The sequence below is a fragment of the Triturus cristatus genome, chromosome 4_2 (assembly GCF_964204655.1).
Source record: "Triturus cristatus chromosome 4_2, aTriCri1.1, whole genome shotgun sequence".
In the NCBI taxonomy this organism is placed as follows: domain Eukaryota; kingdom Metazoa; phylum Chordata; class Amphibia; order Caudata; family Salamandridae; genus Triturus; species Triturus cristatus.
In genome coordinates, this window is record NC_140586.1 from 701,880,734 (window position 1) to 701,901,662 (window position 20,929).

Consider the following 20,929-nt stretch of genomic DNA (forward strand, 5'->3'; position numbering starts at 1 on the left):
CAAGGTTAGGTTTCTTTAAAAGGGCCTTTACCAGTGCGCATTTCCATGCAGCGGGACCCGTTCTGGATGAGCTGGAGGAGTTGACAAGATCAAGGATTACAGGGCGAATGGTGTCGGTAGCTAAAGTGAGGGGCAGGGGAGGGGCGGGGTCAGTAGGGGAGCCCGATTTTATTTTTGCCATGATCAAGTCCAATGAGACAGGATCCAATGGGGGGAATTGCCCTAATGAGATTTGTGTTCCAGCAAGTGGCTCCGGGGTCGGGGTCACAGATTGTTGATTCTGGAAGGCCGGAAGGGACATATAGATGTTATGAATTTTCTGTTGGAAAAACTCCGCCAAATTATTACACCTTATGAGTGCCTCCCCTGAAGTTGGTTGCTCATGAGGCAGATTGGAGGGGGTTTTGGCGATTGGAAAGATTTCTTTGGGGAAGGTTGCAGCTGAAATGATTTTCTCCTCATAAAAGGCAGCTTGGGCAGCTTTAATTTCAGCTTTATATAATCTGATTGCCTCTCTATATTTAAGTTTCCTGGATTCTGAATAATTTTGTCTCCAAGATCGTTCAAGTCTTCAACAAGATTGTTTTAGTTCTCTTATTCCTGGAGAGAACCAGGGAGCAATCTTCAGCCTGCCTTTTTTGTGGGCGGGTCTCTTTGGGAGAGCTACATCAAGGGAGCTTTGGATCCAATGATTAAACATTTCGTTGGCCACAATGGGGTTCGGGTCACTAGCTGGTCTGGTGGCTTCAAGAAGGGAAATCCAGTGCTCAGTAGGAAGCTTGGACCAATTCCGTTCCAGAGCCGAGGTTATGTTAGGGGAAAACGTGGGTCCATGAATTTCCCAGGTTAAGGGAATTAAGAAATGATCCGACCATGGAAGTGGAGTGGGGTTGCCTACAGTGAGCTCTCGTAGATTGCTAAAAACAGGATCGAAGTAGATGACCATTGATATGCGTAGGTTTAAGTACTCTCTGAGTGAGCTGAAGTGCCGAGAGATTAGATATCAGCTCATTAGCCGAGTAGTCAGAGGGGTCATCTAAATGGAGATTAAGGTCCCCAAGCACAGTAAAATTAGATGGTGTGCAGACTAAGTTAGAAACAGTAGTGGGGAGGGCAGTAAGGAATTGTCATGGGGGCGGTAAATTAGCAGACCGGAAAAGGTGTTGGTCAGGGAGAAATCTATAGAGAAGGCCAAGTTTTCACAGTCCAGGAGAGGGTCTATTGTAACGCGGCAATTAAAAGTGTACTTAAAAACAACGGCTATGCCCCCACCTCTACCAGGCAGATGCCAGCAACTTAAGGAAGCCAGCATGTCCAAGGACCCTAAGTTATTTTGGACCCTTGTGGCTTGGGGCAGCAAGCTGGGTGCATGCCCGCCCCCAAATTTTATCATAGGCCAGGAATGGTACAGCCACTTTCAGAGCCTTTATTCAACACCAGAGACTATTCCCCCCCCTTGGAGCTTACAGTTCCCTTTGGACCTCATAGCGATGATGAGCTCTTTGTTCAGGCTGAGATAGAGGCTGCAATAGGTAGAGTAGTTCCCTCCAAAGCTGCAGGACCAGATGGCCTTCCGGTGGACTTATTTCTTGCAGATACCCCGAACTGGGCACATTACAGCCTTCTTCTGGTAAATGCCATAGCCATCAGCGCCCCCATACCTGGGTCTTGAAAGGGTGCATAGGTGGTCCTGATTTACAAAAAATACCCTAGAGAGGACCCCTCAAACTATAGGCTCATTAGTTTGATTGATGCTCTGCAGAAGGTCTTTGGCAGAGTCCTCCTGCAGAAGATCCAGCTATGGGCAGATGATAACACCATCCTTTCCCAGTACCAGGCAGGCTTTAGACCTAAGACAAGGACCATCGATCAGGTACTCCGCCTGCTACTTATCTATTGGGAGTTGGTAGTGATTGGTAAGGGGAGTCTCTATCTGGCATTCATCGATTTAAAGACTGCCTTCGATCTGGTCCCGAAGGGCAAACTGTGGCCATCCCTAAGAGACATGGGCATTCCTCCTTTTATTTTAAATCTGTTGATCCGATTACATGAGGGAAACTATGCACAGGTTAGATGGGGGTCACAGGGACAACTGACCGAGTGCATCCCAGTCAATAGGGGAGTTACACAGGGCTGCGTTTTGCCCCCACCCTATTCTCTCTTTATATGAACATGGTGGTCAGCTATCTCCAGAATGTCCCTGCTGATGCCCCAACCCTGGGGGGGCGATAAGGTACCAACCCTCCTATTCTCTGACGATACCCTGCTGGTGTCTAAGACACCGGCAGGGTTGCAGGGACTACTTAATAGGTTCCATCTTTACCATTGACGACCGGGGGCTGTTCATTAACACTCTAAAAACCAAGTTTACGGCCTTTAATCCTCTCAAGTCCTATAGGAGCACCTCTCTGCTAGGTGGGATCCCTCTGGAAAGGGTGGACACCTTTGAATATCTTGGTGTTCAACTCTCTGACAAATTGTCATGGAAGCCCCACCTAGCAAAGATGTTGCTGGGGCCTAAACGAGTAGTGGGTGCAATTGGAAGGGAACATTGCCTCTCCTGTAGCAGACCGATAGCCCCGAACCTCCAGGTCCATGAAGCCAAAGCGGTAGGTGCTGCACTCTACAGGGCAGAGCTAAGGGGACTGGATAAGTCTCATGATCTTTGTAGATCTGAGCACAAGTTTTTCAGAGATTTGATGATGCTGCCCAAATCCATTACCCTCACCCCCCTAAAGCTCGACATGGACAGGCGGTCCATTAGTGATATAGCGAGGCTGTGCCCCCTTCTCTTCTGGGCCCGCATTAGGCGCCAAGGCCTATTACTGAGGTGATACGATTAGATACTGGACATAAAATAGGCTGGATCTCCTATGTCAGGAAAGCGATCTTAGCCTTAGGTTTTAAAGCGCATTGGGATAGCCAAGAGCCACCCATGAAAGACGAGCTAAAACACCGCTACTGGGAATGGGTGGACCACCAAGAATCATGTAATTCGGACCTAGGCAGACTAACTTGTGAAGTTTATCTCTACAGACAAACTAGACGCCTTGAGCCTTTCTTAGACATTATTCAAGTTCCACGGAACAGGATGTTATACATCCATTTCAGGCTCAGCACACTTCCTGTTTGTGAGTTCACAGTGAAATGGCACTCGCTTAACCAAACCCCAAAGAACCGCCCTTGTTGCGAGGCCACAGTTGAAAGTGTTGCCCATGTCCTGTTTGCCTGCCTGGCTTTCAGCAACCCGAGGGCTAAATGGCTAAAACCACTGTGTCAACAACTGGGAACACAGGATTATCAGGTTGCCTTACGCATTCTTAGGGCCGAACCAAGACCCTTCTTTGTGTGTTGCGTGGCAAAGTTTTCTAGGCCACTCTTTGCGAATCAGACAGAAGTATAGGCCTGGTTTGGCATAGTACCTTGCTGAAGCACGCTAACATCCAATCATTGCAAGGCTCTTCGGCTGCTTTTCCTTGTCCCAAAACCTTACGCTATGCACTTGCACGAGCAATAATTCAACATAAGTTAAGCATCAGGCACTTGAACTTGAGATTTTTTCAGACATACCGACAGATTCTATCTCAAGTTCAAGTGCCTGATGCAGAAGTTATGTTGAATTATTGCTCGTGTTCATTAAGATTTATTTGAAAAACAGTGGACGCTCCCTGATATGATGCTTTTGTCCTGATGATGACCCTTAAAGTACACCCTTGGGTCGAAACGTCGTTGACGCCAGTAATGTGGCCTAAATGAAAGAGAACACAATTGTTGTATTGTGTATTTTAGTTTTATTTTGAAACCTGTTGTTTGTATCTTTTCTCAGCCACTACCTGTTTGTTTACACTTGTCATTGTTTATAATTATAACACTGTCTGTGTAACTGTATGAGCGCCACTATTAATGTGTGTAATATGTTTTTTGTTTAACTAATATTAAATAACAGTTTTTTTATACTATTGGTACATGGGTAATGTGGAATATAGCTAGCCTCTGTTCTTTTTCTTTCTTTAGGTTCTTTCCTAAATTTTAAAATAACAAACTTTATTTTTAAGTTTGGCTCATGAACCATTGTTTGGATTATAGCATTAATACAAATAGCGTGTAAATTACAGTTCGAACACACTGAGGTGTAATAGTAGTCAGACTACATCCCATGTGCGAGTCCTGTCACCTATCCGGCTGTGCGGCTGCATCGGCGTCATTAGTGGCCGCCTGTGCCAGGAGGTACGCCTCGAGGGGGACCATATGTCGCGAGGGCGGGAGGAGGGCGGTAGGAGCTCGGCATAGGTGTGCAATTGATCTTGGCAAAATATAAGGTCATTCAGCCAGTCTTGAAATTTTGGCACCCTCCCTCTGCCCCATCTGCAGGCAACTCGCCGTTTAGCTAGTAAGAGTGCCAGGGAGATGTATCTCCGTGCTGATGCGGCCAGGGCCCCGGGATAACCCAGGGATCATCAGGAACGTGCAGTCCGGTCATCTGGTCAAGCACTGCCAACACCTCCGTCCAGTAGGGTTGGATGGGAGGGCAATCCCAAGCTAAGTGTCTAAAATCCGCCCCCTCTCTTCCGCAACGGTCGCAGCAGTCAGTGTCTCGCAGGTGAAGGCGCATCAGTCGTGCAGGTGTATAGTAAAGACAATGTAGGTATTTATAGTGAATGATGCGCAGCCTACTGCTGGCAGATATTTTCCCAGTCTGTTAACAGCAGAAGAACCACTGGTCGTCGGAGAGGGGGCAGCCAAGTTCTTCCTCCCAGCGCGCCCTGGCCAAGGGGGGGTTGGGTGTGCAGTCTTTTTGGGTAGTGCGGTACAGCATCGACACAACATGCGTGTGGGTATCTTTCTGAAGGAGGGCGTGTAGAGGGGTCACTGTAGGGGGCTGCTGTGGGAAGCACGGGGTTAAAGCCCTAACGTCTTGTCTCAGGCGGATGTAAAAAAAAGTGTTCCAAGAGAGTAGGTGGGGTGTCGCTGAAAAACTCTCCTCACATTGTGTATATTTTTCTTAAAAAAGAAAGGTGGAATCAGATAATCACAGCCTAAACGAGGACACACGAGAGTACCCGGACGGCCATACATTATATTACTTCTCTAGCGCATTGTACTTACAATCTTTGAAAAAAGCTGATACTAAAATATTATAGGGCGCTACGGCTTGTTCTATTAGCCCTACAAATATATGCTATGCACATGCACTTTTTTCCTTCCCTTTTTTAACCTCATATGTTTTTATTCGTGGAGGGTTGGATCGTTTTACAGGGTGGTATCCCATTGCATGACTCTATCTAAGATGAATCGCCACGATGTTCATCTTTTATTCTTATTATATTGTTTATATGATTTTACTGTTATGATCGTTTTAACTCTTCCAATTGTGGAATTAGGTAACAGTAGTCTATTCCGAGGGGGCAGCCGAATATCTGGAGGGTCTACATATCATATCACCATTTAGTGCATTGTCGAAACGATAAAACGACTCTCTATTTGTTTTTTTAAAGTGTTTTCTTTTTATTGCTTTAATGACACTGGATGTCAAAATAAAGCTATATATATATATGAGGAAGTTACCGACAAAGGCATTTCCATCTACAGGTGGTGTAGGCAGTCAGTCCTCTGCGGCGCCTCTTTTTTGGGTGTCTCTCTTGTACCGATTAAATGGATGGCAAGCCCAAAATGGAGCTTGGAAAGAAACTGGCCATTGCCAGTTGATGATACAGCATTTCTTGAACATATGTAAGAGGACCTATGGTAATTCTGTCAGGGAGGAGATAATGTGGTTGAGAAGAAAGACAGTATGCATGGCACTTCTTCGTAGAGACAGATGGGAGTGGTAGATGGCTGCTGGTGACCCGGGCATTGAACCTATCCAGATACAAGAAGACCAAGACTTGCGCTGTAATTATAAAGAATACTTCAGGAAGGCAAAATGATATTTTGCTCAGGAGAGGAAGCTGGTGCCATGCTGTCTGGGCTTTCCTTTGTCAAAGTGAACTCTAAAGGATAACCCCACCACCCCTTTTTAATCCAATCCCTTTTAATCCACTCAAATCCAATCCAGTCCACTCTAATCCACTCCACTTTAATTCACATCTGCCGACTCCAATACATTCCAATCCACTCCACTGTAATCCAATCCACTCCAATCAAATCCTTCCACTCTAGGAGACTCCACTATATGACACTCCACTATGCAACACTCCATCATACGCCACTCCACTCTATGACACTCTACTCCACTCTGCGCCACTCTACGACACCCTGCGCCACTCCACTCTGCAACATTCTATGCCACTCAACACCACTCCACACTATGGCCCTCTAGTCCATAATCTGACACTTTCTCTTCACTCTAAAACACTCCACGCCACTAAATGTTAGTCATGCTAAACAGTAGACACACTGGTGTACAACCTGGCTTAAATACATCTGGAGAGCCAATCGGATTTCTTGGAAGGCTGGCAGAGAGCTGCTCTGAAATTTGTCTTGGAACACACACTAACTCCAAACCTTGATATTAACAATTTGCTGAGTTCCTTCGGCTAGAGAGAAGGGTGGAAAGTAAAAAGACAGATCACAGGTCTATTAATGTGTTGTATTATTTTAGTCCATTTTATCTGTTTTCCACTTCATAATTCAAGTGATCATTGTGTTGTGCTTTTGTCATTAATGACAATACAGAATAAAAAATGTGCCTTTTTTCATTTAATTTCACACAGTTAGATAAATTTCACTTAAAATAAACCATTTTTCTTAATTTACAAAAGTTTTATTAGAATGTGGTAAAACATGATTGAGCAAGATTCCACGAGCTTGCTCTTAAAACGGTGTTCTTTTTTACTGCAAAGTGCCGACTCATTAAAAAGAGGTGATTATATCCTCAACCAATGCATGAGACAGCAAATAAAAAGCTATTGAAATAAAGCACTTGCTACTGGCGTTCTTTTTGGTAAAACGCAAATTCATGGTACTTTTTTTCATCAAACTCAGAAGGCTAAAGATCTGATTCTGCCCAGTTTAGATCTCGAATTGCGACCTGCAGGTCACGCACAGATGTCAGTAGCATGGCGCAGTACAATATATGTCACATTCGTTAAGGCACTACGTCCGTGCAAAACAACAAAAAGTGACGCAAGGGGGTACAAAATGAGACATGCTATTTACAATCCTGTGGCGGCTGGTAGGGAACGTAGACCGTGGGGGGTCGAGGGGTGTTAGGAAAAAAGAAAGAAAAGAAATCAGAAAACCTTAATCAACTAGTATTGCCAGACCAAGCTTTTCGCCAAAAACTACCCCTACTTGAAGTAGGTCTGGGTCAGTCTTGGACAGAAAATAAGCCCGGGCACCAAGATAAAAATGGCCCTCATCAGTGAATTACATTGTTAAAAATGTGGCTTATGTTTGAAAATTAGGGCCGTTTTGAACTTGCAAGTAGTGCTTAATTTGAGCCAGTGATTGCAGGTGGGGCCAACCAGCATTCATTTTGGGTGGGTGGGGGGGGTCAGCACTCACTTTTTCTTAACAGACTTATCCAGAACAAAAGAAAGAAAGAAACACAAAAAGGGGAAAGGCGGAGGAAGAGAAAGATGGCATAACAGTGACAAAGGGAGAACTATGGGACGGAAAATTACCAGCAAGAGTGAGATTAACAGGAATGGGGTGTCTTGGGGTAGATTGAAGAGGCAAGAGGTGAAACCAAGACTACACAGCCAGGGTATTTGGCAGCCCAACGTTCGACAGTGCTGAACGCGGGCTTATGAGCACAACTTTGGGCGCCCAGCACACATTGGTATACAAATTAAGCACTGTTTGTAAGGACACGCTATATAAGTATTTTGCAAAATAATGAAGACTGCCTGGGTTTGGATCTTGGTGAAAGCAATACTTGTTTTAATGTCAGGAAAATCAACAGTAAAAGCCTGCTCAGCATCCCAAAAAACAGGCCCGCAAAAAGCCAAATAATGCGCTCCATACATTGGCTTGTGAGACCAGCCCGAGGTGTTAACAACGAGAAATGGCTTAGTCGATGGACATACAGTATGAAGATTAATCCGGTTGTCACTTCTTCACCTCTTGAAAGTAGTTAAATTCTTGTGTACACTGATTCTCCTTTTGCCCCAAAAATGAGTCACCTAAATAATTATAATCAACCAAAATGACCAAACAACACAGAACAATTGATTGTTGTGCCTAAGCACTGTTAATAATAGGTGTTACTATTATTTGAATGAATTCAGGATTTCCAGCGATGAAGAGCTGGAAGGCTGCGATGGCAGTGCTGAGGTTTCATCTCTTGACTGACAGATCACAGAGGTGAGCGTTAAACTTCCCGGTCAGCTTGCCAGCAATCTAAGGAACCAGCCTTCAGGGCTCTTAGGAGAGAGGATTTTGTCTTGATATGAGTTCCGTCTACTTCCAGACGAAGAGGCCAACAAAAGGAGACTAGTTTACCTGCAAGGTATGCTTGACTAACCGTTGACCTTAGATTTCAGTGTTCTCTAAAATTGAGTTTTACTGGAAGTCTGAGTGTGTCCAGCCCAACAGGTTGTCTGAGGCCACAGAATGTACAAATGACTGGCAAGATTGAAATTTGGCACAGGATCAAATACCCGATATTGGGTAATACTTATTTCAGGCTGCAAACCAAGCATCGGGGTGTGATATTCACTGATGCCGTTTCTGCATATTAAAAATGCATTCATCACTATGTAGCAGCTGTATGTAACCACTGTAAAAACGGAAGTTTTATGTTTATCTCATAAACAGATTTTATTGATTTTTGCATAGAAGGAACAAAAGGACAAACAAGTAGCATGTCGGAGAAGATTATACAGCGTTTGATCAATGCATGGGCTAATGAATGACACAATACGGTAGTACAAAACAACAGCAACATCCTCGTCTCCGGACGGGACCTTAGGCTAACTGGCCTAGCCACTTGCCTCAGAAAATACCATGTTTAAGGAAACAACCCCTGGCCTCATAGACTGTTTTTTTTCTTGTTGGACATGATCCGGCGCAAGACTGGGAACGGGGAATAACATTTACCGATATCCTCCCTGGGTCGCAGACCCGACGTCACACTAGCTCATTCACACACACATTCATTGGTGGGGCCCATAACACCAACACTCATACGTCTCTCTCACAAGTCTGCACACAGGAGGGATGAGTAATTCAAGCGCTGGACATGTGGGGGAAATACCTTATAACCTATAGGGAGAGAAAAGTTATTTTACAAAATATACATTAACATCTTTCGCGTATAGATCCCTAGTCCCAAACATCAAGGCACTCCACCCACTTGGTCAACGGACCAATTCAGTTGGATTGGTTGATGGTGACTTAGAACCAGCTAAAACACTTTTTAAGACTCAGAATCCTTATTTCCCTTAATGAAACCACAAACTCATATTTCTTGTTAATCAGTATTTGTTTATCTAAATTTTCATAATGATTTATATTTGCATTTGTCTCGTCAAAGTTTAGAATTTTTAGATCAATTCAAATAAATCACAGAACATCATATTTACCTAATCTGGCTATTTGAAGTCCTCTAATTCATTGGCTCTGCATAACCAAAATTTGTCGTAAATTGTCCGAAAAAGCAGGCCAAAGCTCAAAGTCCTCTGCTCAGCACATTACAGTCCCAATTTATCAAAGGACCAGAAATCGTGCAAGCATCTATCATAGCCCGTGGATTTAGAAAAAGTTTGCAGTCATCAAGCGGTCGGACAGCATCAGGACCTTCAGGAAAGGCGTCACAACGAACGAACGTGGAAAAATGATGAATGAAAAGAAAGAGAGATCTCAACCCTCCCTGTTCTACTACCCTTTTTTTTAATAATAAATCAAGTCAAAGAAGATACAATTTTAAACTTTAGAACAGTCGTGATTGGCTGGTTGAGATCGTACGACTTATATTCCCAGATTTTCAGTACAGTTCGAGGGGTGAGGTCATTGATCAGCGAAGTATCGGCTTGTTCCGGTTTACTGTAAGGTTGATTGTTTCCGTGTCTTGGCGAATGTCCCCTTTCGTATCCTAGGTTTAGGAGATTTCTTGCACATGCGCAGCTCACTCCGCGCCTCTGAGACAGTGGCCACTTCTGCGTGTGGTGACAGCGGCCATATTGGATTTAGGCCCAGATGCCAACTTAAGCGAAACAAACACAAAAGAATAATTAATTCATAGAAATGGTGATCCTAATGTTAACCCCTTGCTAATCCCTCTATGTGCTTGTATTTATCTAGAATATAGCGACATTTAAAGCAATTATATTCACCTTTTTCGATCCTCCTCGAGGGTGCAACATCACAAAGCAACATATATCATGCAGTATTCTATTACCACATATACTATTGTTAATATGCGTACAGATTTTAGTTATAAGAGTTATTTAGCCATGCAATTAGCAAATCCCATGTGTAGTTTAAGTATTAATAATGTTGATTAATATACATGCAACACTCGTTTAATAATATTATAATTAATAGATTATATAATTAGTATTTCCATGCAAAAATAGAGGAGGTATACAGAATTTTGCACTACCTGCTCCATCAGACACACCAGTCCACCCCCCTGCGCCACTGCAAGAGGGTAAGAGGGGCGGGAGATTTTCAGCGAGTGGCAATATCGCCCAAGGCAACCATAAGAGCCGTACCCAAAAAGGACCAATCAGGCCTAGTGCCCCCAACGCTATTGAGGATCCCCAGCAGAAGGACCAAGTGGGAAAGGGTGACCTCCCACCGCAGCAAGTCAGTTTGCTCTCCCACCACCACAGACCAAAACTCCTAAATCTTAGGACACAGCCAGACCATGTGATAGAAATCGTCGGGAGCGTCACCACAACGAGGCAGGCGGGCCCGGGAAGGAGGACCACTTGGTGTAGTCTAGCTGGGGAGAGGTACTTTTGGATCAATCACAACCTGGAAGAAATGATGATAACCCTAGGCGCCATCAGTCATATCTCCAATTATCATTTTGAGGGGACCTATCCAGTTCTCCTATTAGGCTCTAAGATGGTCTAAAGTGCCTGGGGCATTGATGATCAAAGTGCGTTACATTTTTGAGATCCCACCATAACCCAGATCACCCATAAGGAGTTTAGCCTTCAGCGGGTTGGACTCATGGAAAGAGTTGGTCTGTGAGGCAAAATATTGAAGAGTGTGTCTCAGTTGAAGGTATTTATAGAATTATGCAATGTCGTCACCTCCAGTAACCAGATGCCGTGCCAAATAGGTGTTTGTTGTGTGAGTCTTGTGTCCCAGTGAGTGTGGCGCAATGTGGCCCTCCAAGCTAGAAGAGCCATTTTGGTCATCAGAGGTGTGGCGTTGGGGATTGGGGAACCATAGAGCATGGCTAAGATTTAAGGGAATCCTAGAAGGGATAGCTCCAACTGGTAAGCAGGATCCGACCAGCCCCCATGAAACCAGTCATGAATTGCTAGGTGGTGAGGCTACATTATAGAGGTAGACGTTGGTCATGGATGTATGATGCTAGAATTAAGCCATAAGGCCGACGGCTCCAACAACGAAAGCGTTAGATTGAAGCTGGTATTATCACACTAGTTTCTTGAACGGCATGTACAGTGCTATCAAATATACAAAAAGAATGATGGCCTTTATCACGCGGCCACTTACAACGCATCATTTTGTAATAAAACACTCCACTTACTTGCTCATTGGATGTTGTTTGTAATGAGCCAGATCACTAGCTGCTTTGCAGATCGGAAAAACGTTCAAAGCCCGAACATCCTACAACCAGTGACTGCGAATCACGCTTTGGGATCGCCCCGGGCAGTTCCGGACGCCATAAGGGTGCGTCAAGGCAGTCATGTGAGAGCAGGTGTCTCGGTTATGCAGCCTCAGCCTAAACCCCCCACACCCTTAGCACTGAAACCACCCCCCACACCCTTAGCCCTAAAACTGGCCCTTCCCTTAGCCCTAAAACCACCCTTACCCAGCTTAGCTAGCCTTATCTTCGTAATGGAAACTGGCGTTGAGATGCCATTTATGATAATATACGATTCAGCATAAAAACGGGCGTAGTAATGCCACCGTCGTAATGCTGCTTTCGTTCTAAAGGCTATTCGTAATAAAGCCTTTGCTAAAAAGGACTTTTCCCGGTGGTCATACCCAAGCAACCGTCGTGTGGGGCACGCTGGCAGTGAGCAAAGGCAAGACAAGGTCAGAACCCGTACCAAAGGAAGGAGGTTGTGATTCTATCCAGGGCCCAAAACCATGACCGTGGTATGAGTGGCAGATTCTGAAAGGTGTAAAAAAAAACTGCATCACATCATCATTATATACAGAGATATGCCACCCATTATGATCAGGGGGAAGACTGTCATTTAGTGAAGTCGGCTTTGGCCTTCAATGTCAAGGGCTCAAAATAAAGGAACCAGGTAAGTTCAGCGTGTAGTACGACCCAGAAACGGAGACAGCGGACATGAATAGTTTCCTGCCAGTCAAAGCAATCTTGATATGGGGCCAGGGGCACCAGCACAGATTTGGAGGGGTTCACCTGGAGACCTGAGACTTCCCCAAAGTATCGCAGGAGGTGTAGACAACGAGGGCCACTTGTTGCGGGTCCACCGAATATAGAAGGATGCTGTCTGCGTGTAAGGCTATGCGATTTTCGTGGCCATCACTCCATCCCCACCCATGTAGTTGAGCATCAGTACGGATGAGTTGCGCAAATGGTTCAATTGCCAGCACGAAAAGGAGTGGGGATAGGTGGTAGCCCTGCCTAGTCCCTCGTCCGATGGGGAAGGCATGAGAGAGGACACCATTGATCTGAACCCACACTGTGGGACTGCAGTTAAGGGCCTGGACCATTCTACGGAAGCGAGGCTCGACTCCGACCCGCATCAGCACTAACTGTAGGTAACCCCAGTCACTGGTATCAAACGCCTTTTCTAAGTCTATAACAAGTAAGGCTAAGTCAGGAGGCAGAAGATGACGGTGGGCCAGGGCCATGTGAAGGCATCGGAGGCAATGTCTTGTGCTATGGGCCGGCATAAAGCTGCGTTGGTCTGGATGTATCAGTGTGTGTAGTACTTGTTTGAGATGGATAGTAACCAGTGTGGCAAAGATAGTAACTTACTATTGATGAGGGATATTGGACAGTAGTTGCCACCCAGTCTGTGGAAGAAGGTTGTGTATTGGGCATCAAAACCTGAAGTTTTAATCATCAAAATTCATATTTCAAGAAAGTGTACTGAATGAATGAAAAATACTTGGCCAGCCCCCCCGTGACAGATTTAAACCTATATTACTAATAACTCTTCTGCCTGAACTCAGTGTCAGGGTTCTCAGGGTGGTTCGTGGGAGGCATGACTTGTTCATCCAGTTCCGTTTTTCCTTCTAGATGTTTTCAACGTTGCATTTGTAATGCGGAAAAAGCAAAACCACAAGTACCAGATGAGTTAAATCATACTCAGTCTGACCATCTTCTCTATTTTTACCACATATCAAAGCTTCTCCATTGGGCCAACAGACAAATTCCACTTTATCTAAACAGTTGTGCATCCAACTGGCCATTTAGATAGGCCTCGCCTAAAGAGAGCTTTTACCTGTCTGCTTTCAAACGACCTATTGTTTACAAGACCAGTACTATTAGAGGGCTTTGATATGTCCTTTACTTATCAATGGTTGGCTTTCTTGTCAATCCCATATGCTTGTTTGTTATTCAATGGGTTTCCTTCTTCTTCTTGTGTTTTACCCTCCCTTTGAGCAAAGAGTCTTGACCATTCTTGTGTTTGAATGACTTGTATCCTACCTGACCAGTTGAATAATTTTTCTGCTGCGATAGACACAGATGTAAGCCCTGTAAAATATGCCTTCTGTTTGAAAAAAACATACAATCTTTTTTATGGGAAGAATTGCTTGAGAATCTTCTTAAGCTTTATTCTTGTTTTACGGGGGCCTCCTTGTGGTGATTTATCATCTCAGGAATCTATTGGATAGTGATGGTGTATGTTAAATTCATTCTGAAACAAAATGTTCATGAGGAAGCTTAACTACTTTGTTTTGATTGTAATGTTTTGAAAGGTAGGTAGAGTTTTAAGCTTTAGCTTTTCTACATTAGGTCAACAAAGTTATCTTAGTTGTCATTTAAAGACGCATATCTAGCAAACCTTCTTCACTCTCTATTTCAATATTTCTCTTTGAATATTTATACAAAACCTGGTTTTATCTGAGGTGTAATGCCTCCTTCATTTAATAGGAAAAATAAGGAGTCATTTACACATTGTATTTGTATTTGCTCAGCTCTTGGTAGGGGGTGTTACATAAAGTTCAATTATGTTTTTTAATAATTACAGTGGGCCCGATTCACAGAACTAACTTAAGACAAAATCCTAAACTTACTACCATTTTGGTATTCACAGAAGGCACTTACTCATTTTGGTATTCACAGAAGGCACTTACTCATTACGGTATTCACAGAAGTTAGGAGTCCTAATTTTAAGACTCCTAAATGCGTTCTGTGAATGCCAAAAGTCTTAAAGTTAGGATTTTTTGCCGTTTAGGAGTAGTAAAGTTAGGACTCCTAACTTTAGGACTCCTAAATGCCTTCTGTGAATACCGAAAGTCTTAAAGTTAGGATTTTTCTCAGTTTAGAAGTAGTAAAGTTAGGACTCCTAACTTTAGGACTCCTAAATGCCTTCTGTGAATACCGAAAGTCTTAAAGTTAGGATTTTTCTCAGTTTAGGAGTATTAAAGTTAGCAGTCCTAACTTTACTACTCCTAAACTGAGAAAAATCCTAACTTTAAGACTTTCGGTATTCACAGATGGCATTTAGGAGTCCAAAAGTTAGGAGTCCTAACTTTACTACTCCTAAACTGAGAAAAATCCTAACTTTAAGACTTTCGGTATTCACAGAAGGCATTTAGGAGTCCTAACTTTACTACTCCTAAACGGAGAAAAATCCTAACTTTTAAGACTTTCGGTATTCACAGAAATCATTTAGGAGTCTTAAAATTAGGACTCCTAACTTCTGTGAATACCGAAATGAGTAAGTGCCTTCTGTGAATACCAAAATGAGTAAGTGCCTTCTGTGAATACCAAAATGGTAGTAAGTTTAGGATTTTGTCTTAAGATAGTTCTGTGAATCGGGCCCATCATGTGCAGAAGAAGAATAGACTATTATCTTAATAATCTTGTAGAAAGTTGATTTTGTTGGAAAGGAAAGGTGATTGTTTTTAAAAATAAATTTCTCTATTAAAGGCCCTAATATTCATTAATCTTAGGGATTTGTTGTTTGTATTACAAATGCTTTTGTTTTATTGTAATACTATACACATAACATTTTAAAACCAACTGCTATATAAAGGTTTATTTACTTGCAACTCTGTAATAATTATTGATAACATGCCCAGGATTGTGTCCTTTGGAGACAATAAAATGAAACACTCCAATTATGATCAATCTTATATTATGTTTGCAAACCTCCTGTTACTCCAAAGCTAAGACCACATTTAAGTTTCTGGAAAAAAACTATATCTACCGGGGGAGTGACTCATTGTGTGACATATGGTCAATATCTACATTGGTACGCAGTGGTAAATACCTCTCCATTGAATATGCGATTGTCTTATATAGGAGGAAATCAGAAATGGCAACCTTTCTTACAAAAATTGCAAAATGAGAAAAATAACATTTACATTTATGCAGAAAATGTTCTGTTGCACAGATGATAAGTGAAGGAAATTTAGGCATATTAATCACTTGAAAAACATTTTAATTGATGCCTTTCTCTGAAAGAAAACTTGCCTTACCCAAAGGTGGTTTCTGCACACTGGGTAATAATTTATTTCTCTTTGTAATAAGATGAGTCATGCAGATGAGATTCACTCCACTATGCTACCCCTTTTTAAGTAATCGATGAACTGGAAAACAACCTCAAATATACCAAAAACGGGAATATTGATTAAATTAAAACAGCTCAGGGATAATCAAGTCAGTAAGTCTTGAAGAATCTTTAGCAGAATCTAATTTTGAAAGTACAAATTACCACAATGTGATGGAGCATATCTGTGCAAATAAAAACTGGAATTCCTAAATTCTTCAATAACATATTCAAATATAATACAATAATCACAATCACAGTGCAGCTGCCAAAAAAAGGACCACAAAAGGGAAATATAAACTTGGGAAAATTTCTGAAAAGAAGGGTAATCATCCCATTCTTCACCGAATAGCAAAGCTAAATTAAAAACGAGAGTTCACAGGTCACTCAAAGTGCAATTGTTTACAAAGTCATAGACAGTGAATGGGGCATGTTCTCTGGCCCATGTCCTTCTCTTCGCTTGCTTGTGACATAAGGGTGGATTAGAGCACGTGTTCAGTCATTGCAACAGGAGGAAGTGAGTATCAGCAAACAGCCCTTTCCCCACCACCCAGACACTCTCTCTGAATAGTTCTAAAGGTATGACACAACGTTACATGAAACTGGTCTTTCTGGGCCTGCGTGGGGTATTTTCATTCTAGTGTCTGTCTCTCTTGGTGGTAAACAGGAGCGAGTCTGTACTGAACACCTCTCTATTTGTTACAGGCTGGATGGGATTCTGATGAACAAGGAGGAGGATGCCAAGCATCAAAGGTTGCCATCATTCAACAGGACTTTGGTCCTGCTCCGCGAAGCCATTAAGTCCAGTAACTCTCATTATCGAGGTATGTGCAAAGGTCTCATATGGAATAGCTAAACCTTCATGGATAAGGTTCCAAGAAGCCACCATTTTTTAATTGTTGTAGACACGTTTTGGCCCACAAAAGTGTCTTGGCTACTGCACCTTATTATTGCCACATGCAGCAGTTTTTGGGGGCAAACATGCCTGTTGCGCCCCCTGCCCACTTGTTCCCTGAAGGAACCAAACTTCTGCATATATTCAACAACTAACATTACAGATCTAGCGTTACTGTTGTCTCATGTGTTAACAGTTACAAATGTGTTCCTGTGTATCATATGGATTCATTTGTATTTAATTTATAAATATTTTTATTTACAAAACTGACAGTTTTTGAACCTTCCTCACATGTTCCTTAGGAGCAGACCTTCAAAACCTGTATGATGGATGACAAGTAACCTCGGAAAATAATTAGTGTTTTAGGATAAGACTGGACTAAGCATACTGATTGGAGTATCTAAATTCATTAATTGTATACGTATCATTAAGCACCCAAATAATGATACGGTGAGTAAGAGAAAGCCCAACAAGACAATGGGTTTCACTCCGAATGCAGCAGCACTTTGCAATACAGTGGGCGTGGTATTTAAGAAGTGCACAATTACCTCATCATTCGGAGTTCTATGAATGTGGGATGCTGCATTGATTTGTCAAATGTTCACCCTTTCCACAGTGCACAATATCAGATCAGATCCAACAATGTTTGCCAGCAGTATTGGCCCCAGGTTTTTCCTACTGCAATTCGTGCAGGCAGATCCACCCAGTGTGTGTCTAAGCACTCCAGGCATAACCCAGATAGAGGTGTCTGATCTCTCACTGTTTGAAAGCTGTTCAGGTATTTCCAGTTGAGGCCTCGTTGTAGAATTGGGCCTGGCAATATTGCGAAAAGGGCAGGTTCAGTAAATGAGTCAATTACTCTTATCCAGTAAGTTTCTTTCTACAGTCAGTCAATTTAATCGTTTTTTTAAGTTCGGTAATCAGTTAAATACCCCTGAAGATGCAGGCTGCTGGGCTCGAAATACTTAAGATAAAAATGCTATTTCTGAATGGTGCGTCAGTAAAATATTAATGATATTTGCTGTGATGATAATTCCCAAAATATGTAGGGGCTCATTCACAAAGGCATACAGTCCTGAGTTAACTGGCCCTAAAAAAATTAATCTAAAGTGGGAATACTGAATGAATATTCATGCAGACTTAGTGTGAATGGGAAAGACTGTGCCTTCTTGGCACACTTACTAATAAGGAGTTTCACTAGTTTGGTCTATTCACAAAGGCACGTAAGAGTATGCAAAAGAGTACTACTGTAGTATTAGTTCCTGTACTCATAAATGAGTTTGAGAATCGGCCCCATAGAATATATCTGTGAATTCTACAGCAGAATCATAACATACTTACTGTTTGTTTTGTGTTGTATAGTCAATACGTTTTGAATTTGCTTTACAGTCACAGGTGTGCAGGAAAGTTCAAATGCTTTCCCTTTTCTTACCCAGTCCCAGTAAAATTACTGACCATCCCCAAGAGGCTATATCTATATATCCTCCTAGTCTGTAATTGGCACATATGGTAAGGTTGAAAGGTGGTTGCTGACCTTCTGAGTGTGAATTCAGTAAGTCCTACTTTTGAAGTAAAGACAATCATAACCAGGGTCACCGGAATTGAGCACACATTATAGCGCGGCCTTGGCCGACTTTTGTGGCATAGGAAGATGGCAGAGGTACCCACAGGACACGAGGCACCATTAGTCCAATTGTTCCTATTAGCAGCTGTACAAATGGGCTTTAGAGGTTATGGTTCTTGGTGCCTTTACAGTGTAATATCTGTGAAAATGTAAAGGTTATAGAGATGGCTGACATGTTTACAGATTCAGGTAAAACACCCTCAAGCAAGGGAGATCTGTCCCAAGATTTAAGATGAAAGGGGAAAACACCTTGTGTCCGTTTTGAAGTGGTACTTGGGTGATACAGGCTCCCACAATGTCCCACAAGCAGGTTCATGACACTAAGAGTACTATAATTTCGGAGAGATGTCTGGCCACAAATTCCTCACCTTATAAATATCCCCCAGGAGTCAGATGGATCTGGAAACTTTTCAGCAGTATCTTTGTGGGCCAAATGGTGGTGCGTTCCATCTCTGCACTGGCGCTGTTCCTCTATGAAAATGACGCGCAGGGCCTATATAGGTGCCACGCAGGGCCTATATAGGTGCAGTTTCTTTCTTTCCTTGTCACCAGATGCAGATCCAGAGCTCCCTCTGACTTGTACCTCAAACAGTTTCACAGTGTCCAAGAAATGTCACCACCCCAAACCAGGCATCAGGTCCTGTCGGGACTGTCCCAAACAGATGTTTGTGATGAATCCTCATCAGTTATGCTTGTGGTGCCTGGGGTCCAGCAAAGAGTCCCAGGCCTGCACTAACTGTGCATCGATGAACTCAAAGGCCATCAGGGAACTCTACATCGCAAAGCATAAGAAGACTTCTTGTCCGGGCAGCTGCACTTCAGGGTCCGCGTCCGAGGTTTATACACACTCCCAGAGTCATGCTCAAGAGGCTGGTCCTCTCTGGCCTCCAAATCATCAGGTACATCTAAAAACAAAACAAGAAGACAAAGCGGGATTTCACTTCCTCGTGCCACTTTCATTCGACTGAGCATATGCAGAGTCGGTGTCATGCTTCTTGTTCTGCCTCCTGAAAACAGCCAACTTCGGATCTTGTAACAGCACAATCCGAGTTTCCATGGCCAAATGCCATTCCACACCATATCTAAGAGTTCAGTGCAGCCATGATCTGGCTGTTTTGATCCCTTTTGACTCCTGGCGTGCCTTTGGGCCCCAAGAAACCATGAGGTCCTTCTGCTGGGAAACCACTCATAGGTTTGTCATTGGCGCCAGTTAGTCACTACGAGCACGGCTGCATTTACTACCCCTCTTCTGGCCCCAAGACCCGTGCCAGCCCTGGGTACCTCGAAGCCCAGGCCAACTCCGTCGACACAGGAGGAGGAGGAACCAATCATTCTCTCTGATGTCGAGTTGGCGACAGCCTGACCTTGGCCAACGTCGCACTGACTCTGAACAAAGCACTACTTTCCCTATTGGATGTTCCTATTCCTCAAGGAAGGAAGCCCACCTGGCACTCTTTGTTGACTATGATCAGGGTGATAAGTTCACGCAGCACTATAACAATGATAATTGGCACAAAGACATGCAGGATGCTAGTGGCCTTGATACTTCTCCTTAGATGGCCCTTTTTTCTCCTCCTGGACCTGCCAGAGAGGAATCCGTTTTGAACGCTATGGTTATGTGTAGGGCTGGAGTTCTTGACCTCTGCTCCCCCACTATGGGATGAATGTTCTGAGGTCTATAACCTGGATAGACTTTTGCTGAGCCTCTCCTCCCGTTTAATGAGGCTTTGACAGACACTTTATTAGGGGCCTTGGCCAAACCTTGCTGTCAGCTGACAAGTAGCCAGGCGCTATAATCCCGCTCTGGGTGACCCTGCTTTGCTCTCGCAGCCTCCTTCACCAGATAGCCTTGTTGTTCAGGCCTCCTCCACAAGCCAGTATAATCTTAACACGTTTCCCCCTACTCCTTCTTACCCGGAATTCAAACGTGTAGGCATGAGGCAAGAGGGTCTGCTCTTCCACCAATCTGACCCTCCACTCTGTCAACGCCAGCTGCTTGTTGGGCCGTTATTACGATGTCCTTGGGATTTGGTGTCTCAAGTCCTCCCAGGTGTCCCAGACAACCTTCGCAGTGTCTGGGACCAATTCAAGATGGTTGTAAAGTTGACAATATTTTGTGGCTTGGACATCACCGATTCCATCGAGTGAGCTATTTGCCCTAGTGTTGCCATCACCGCTACATGTGGCTGTATTCTACTGGTTCTATACTGATGCCCAGTTCTTGCTAATTGAAATTCCCTTTGATGGGATGCGTTTTTTTGGGCATAAGGCTGACTCTCCGCCACTCCTCGCCAACCGCACCAGGTTTGCAGTTTTGAAAGACACACCCCTTACCGCCAGCCTGTCCAACCTTATCAGGGGACTCAGCATTTTCGTTCAGTCACCAACTCTCTGCCGCCCACAGCTTGACATGCCAAACCTCTTTAGCTTGCCCTAGATACAGCACAGCTAACTTGTTGGAGGGAGAATCCGACAATTGTGTCCAGGTTGGCGGTAGATCACTTTGAACAGGTGGGTCCTGTAGGTAGTTCACAATAGGTATGCTCTCCCATTCCTTTCTTC

At 43.6% G+C, this 20,929-nt stretch overlaps 1 protein-coding gene across 1 annotated transcript in view; it reads left to right on the top strand.

Annotated features, from left to right (window-relative positions):
* The window catches only part of TTC22 (tetratricopeptide repeat domain 22), a 222,604-nt gene that overhangs the window by 110,110 nt on the left and 91,565 nt on the right, over window positions 1-20,929 (top strand). Inside the window, exon 3 of the mRNA XM_085602535.1 lies at window positions 16,554-16,672. Within this exon, the coding sequence (XP_085458661.1) occupies window positions 16,554-16,672 (119 nt within the window). The remainder of the gene's footprint in view (window positions 1-16,553; window positions 16,673-20,929) is intronic.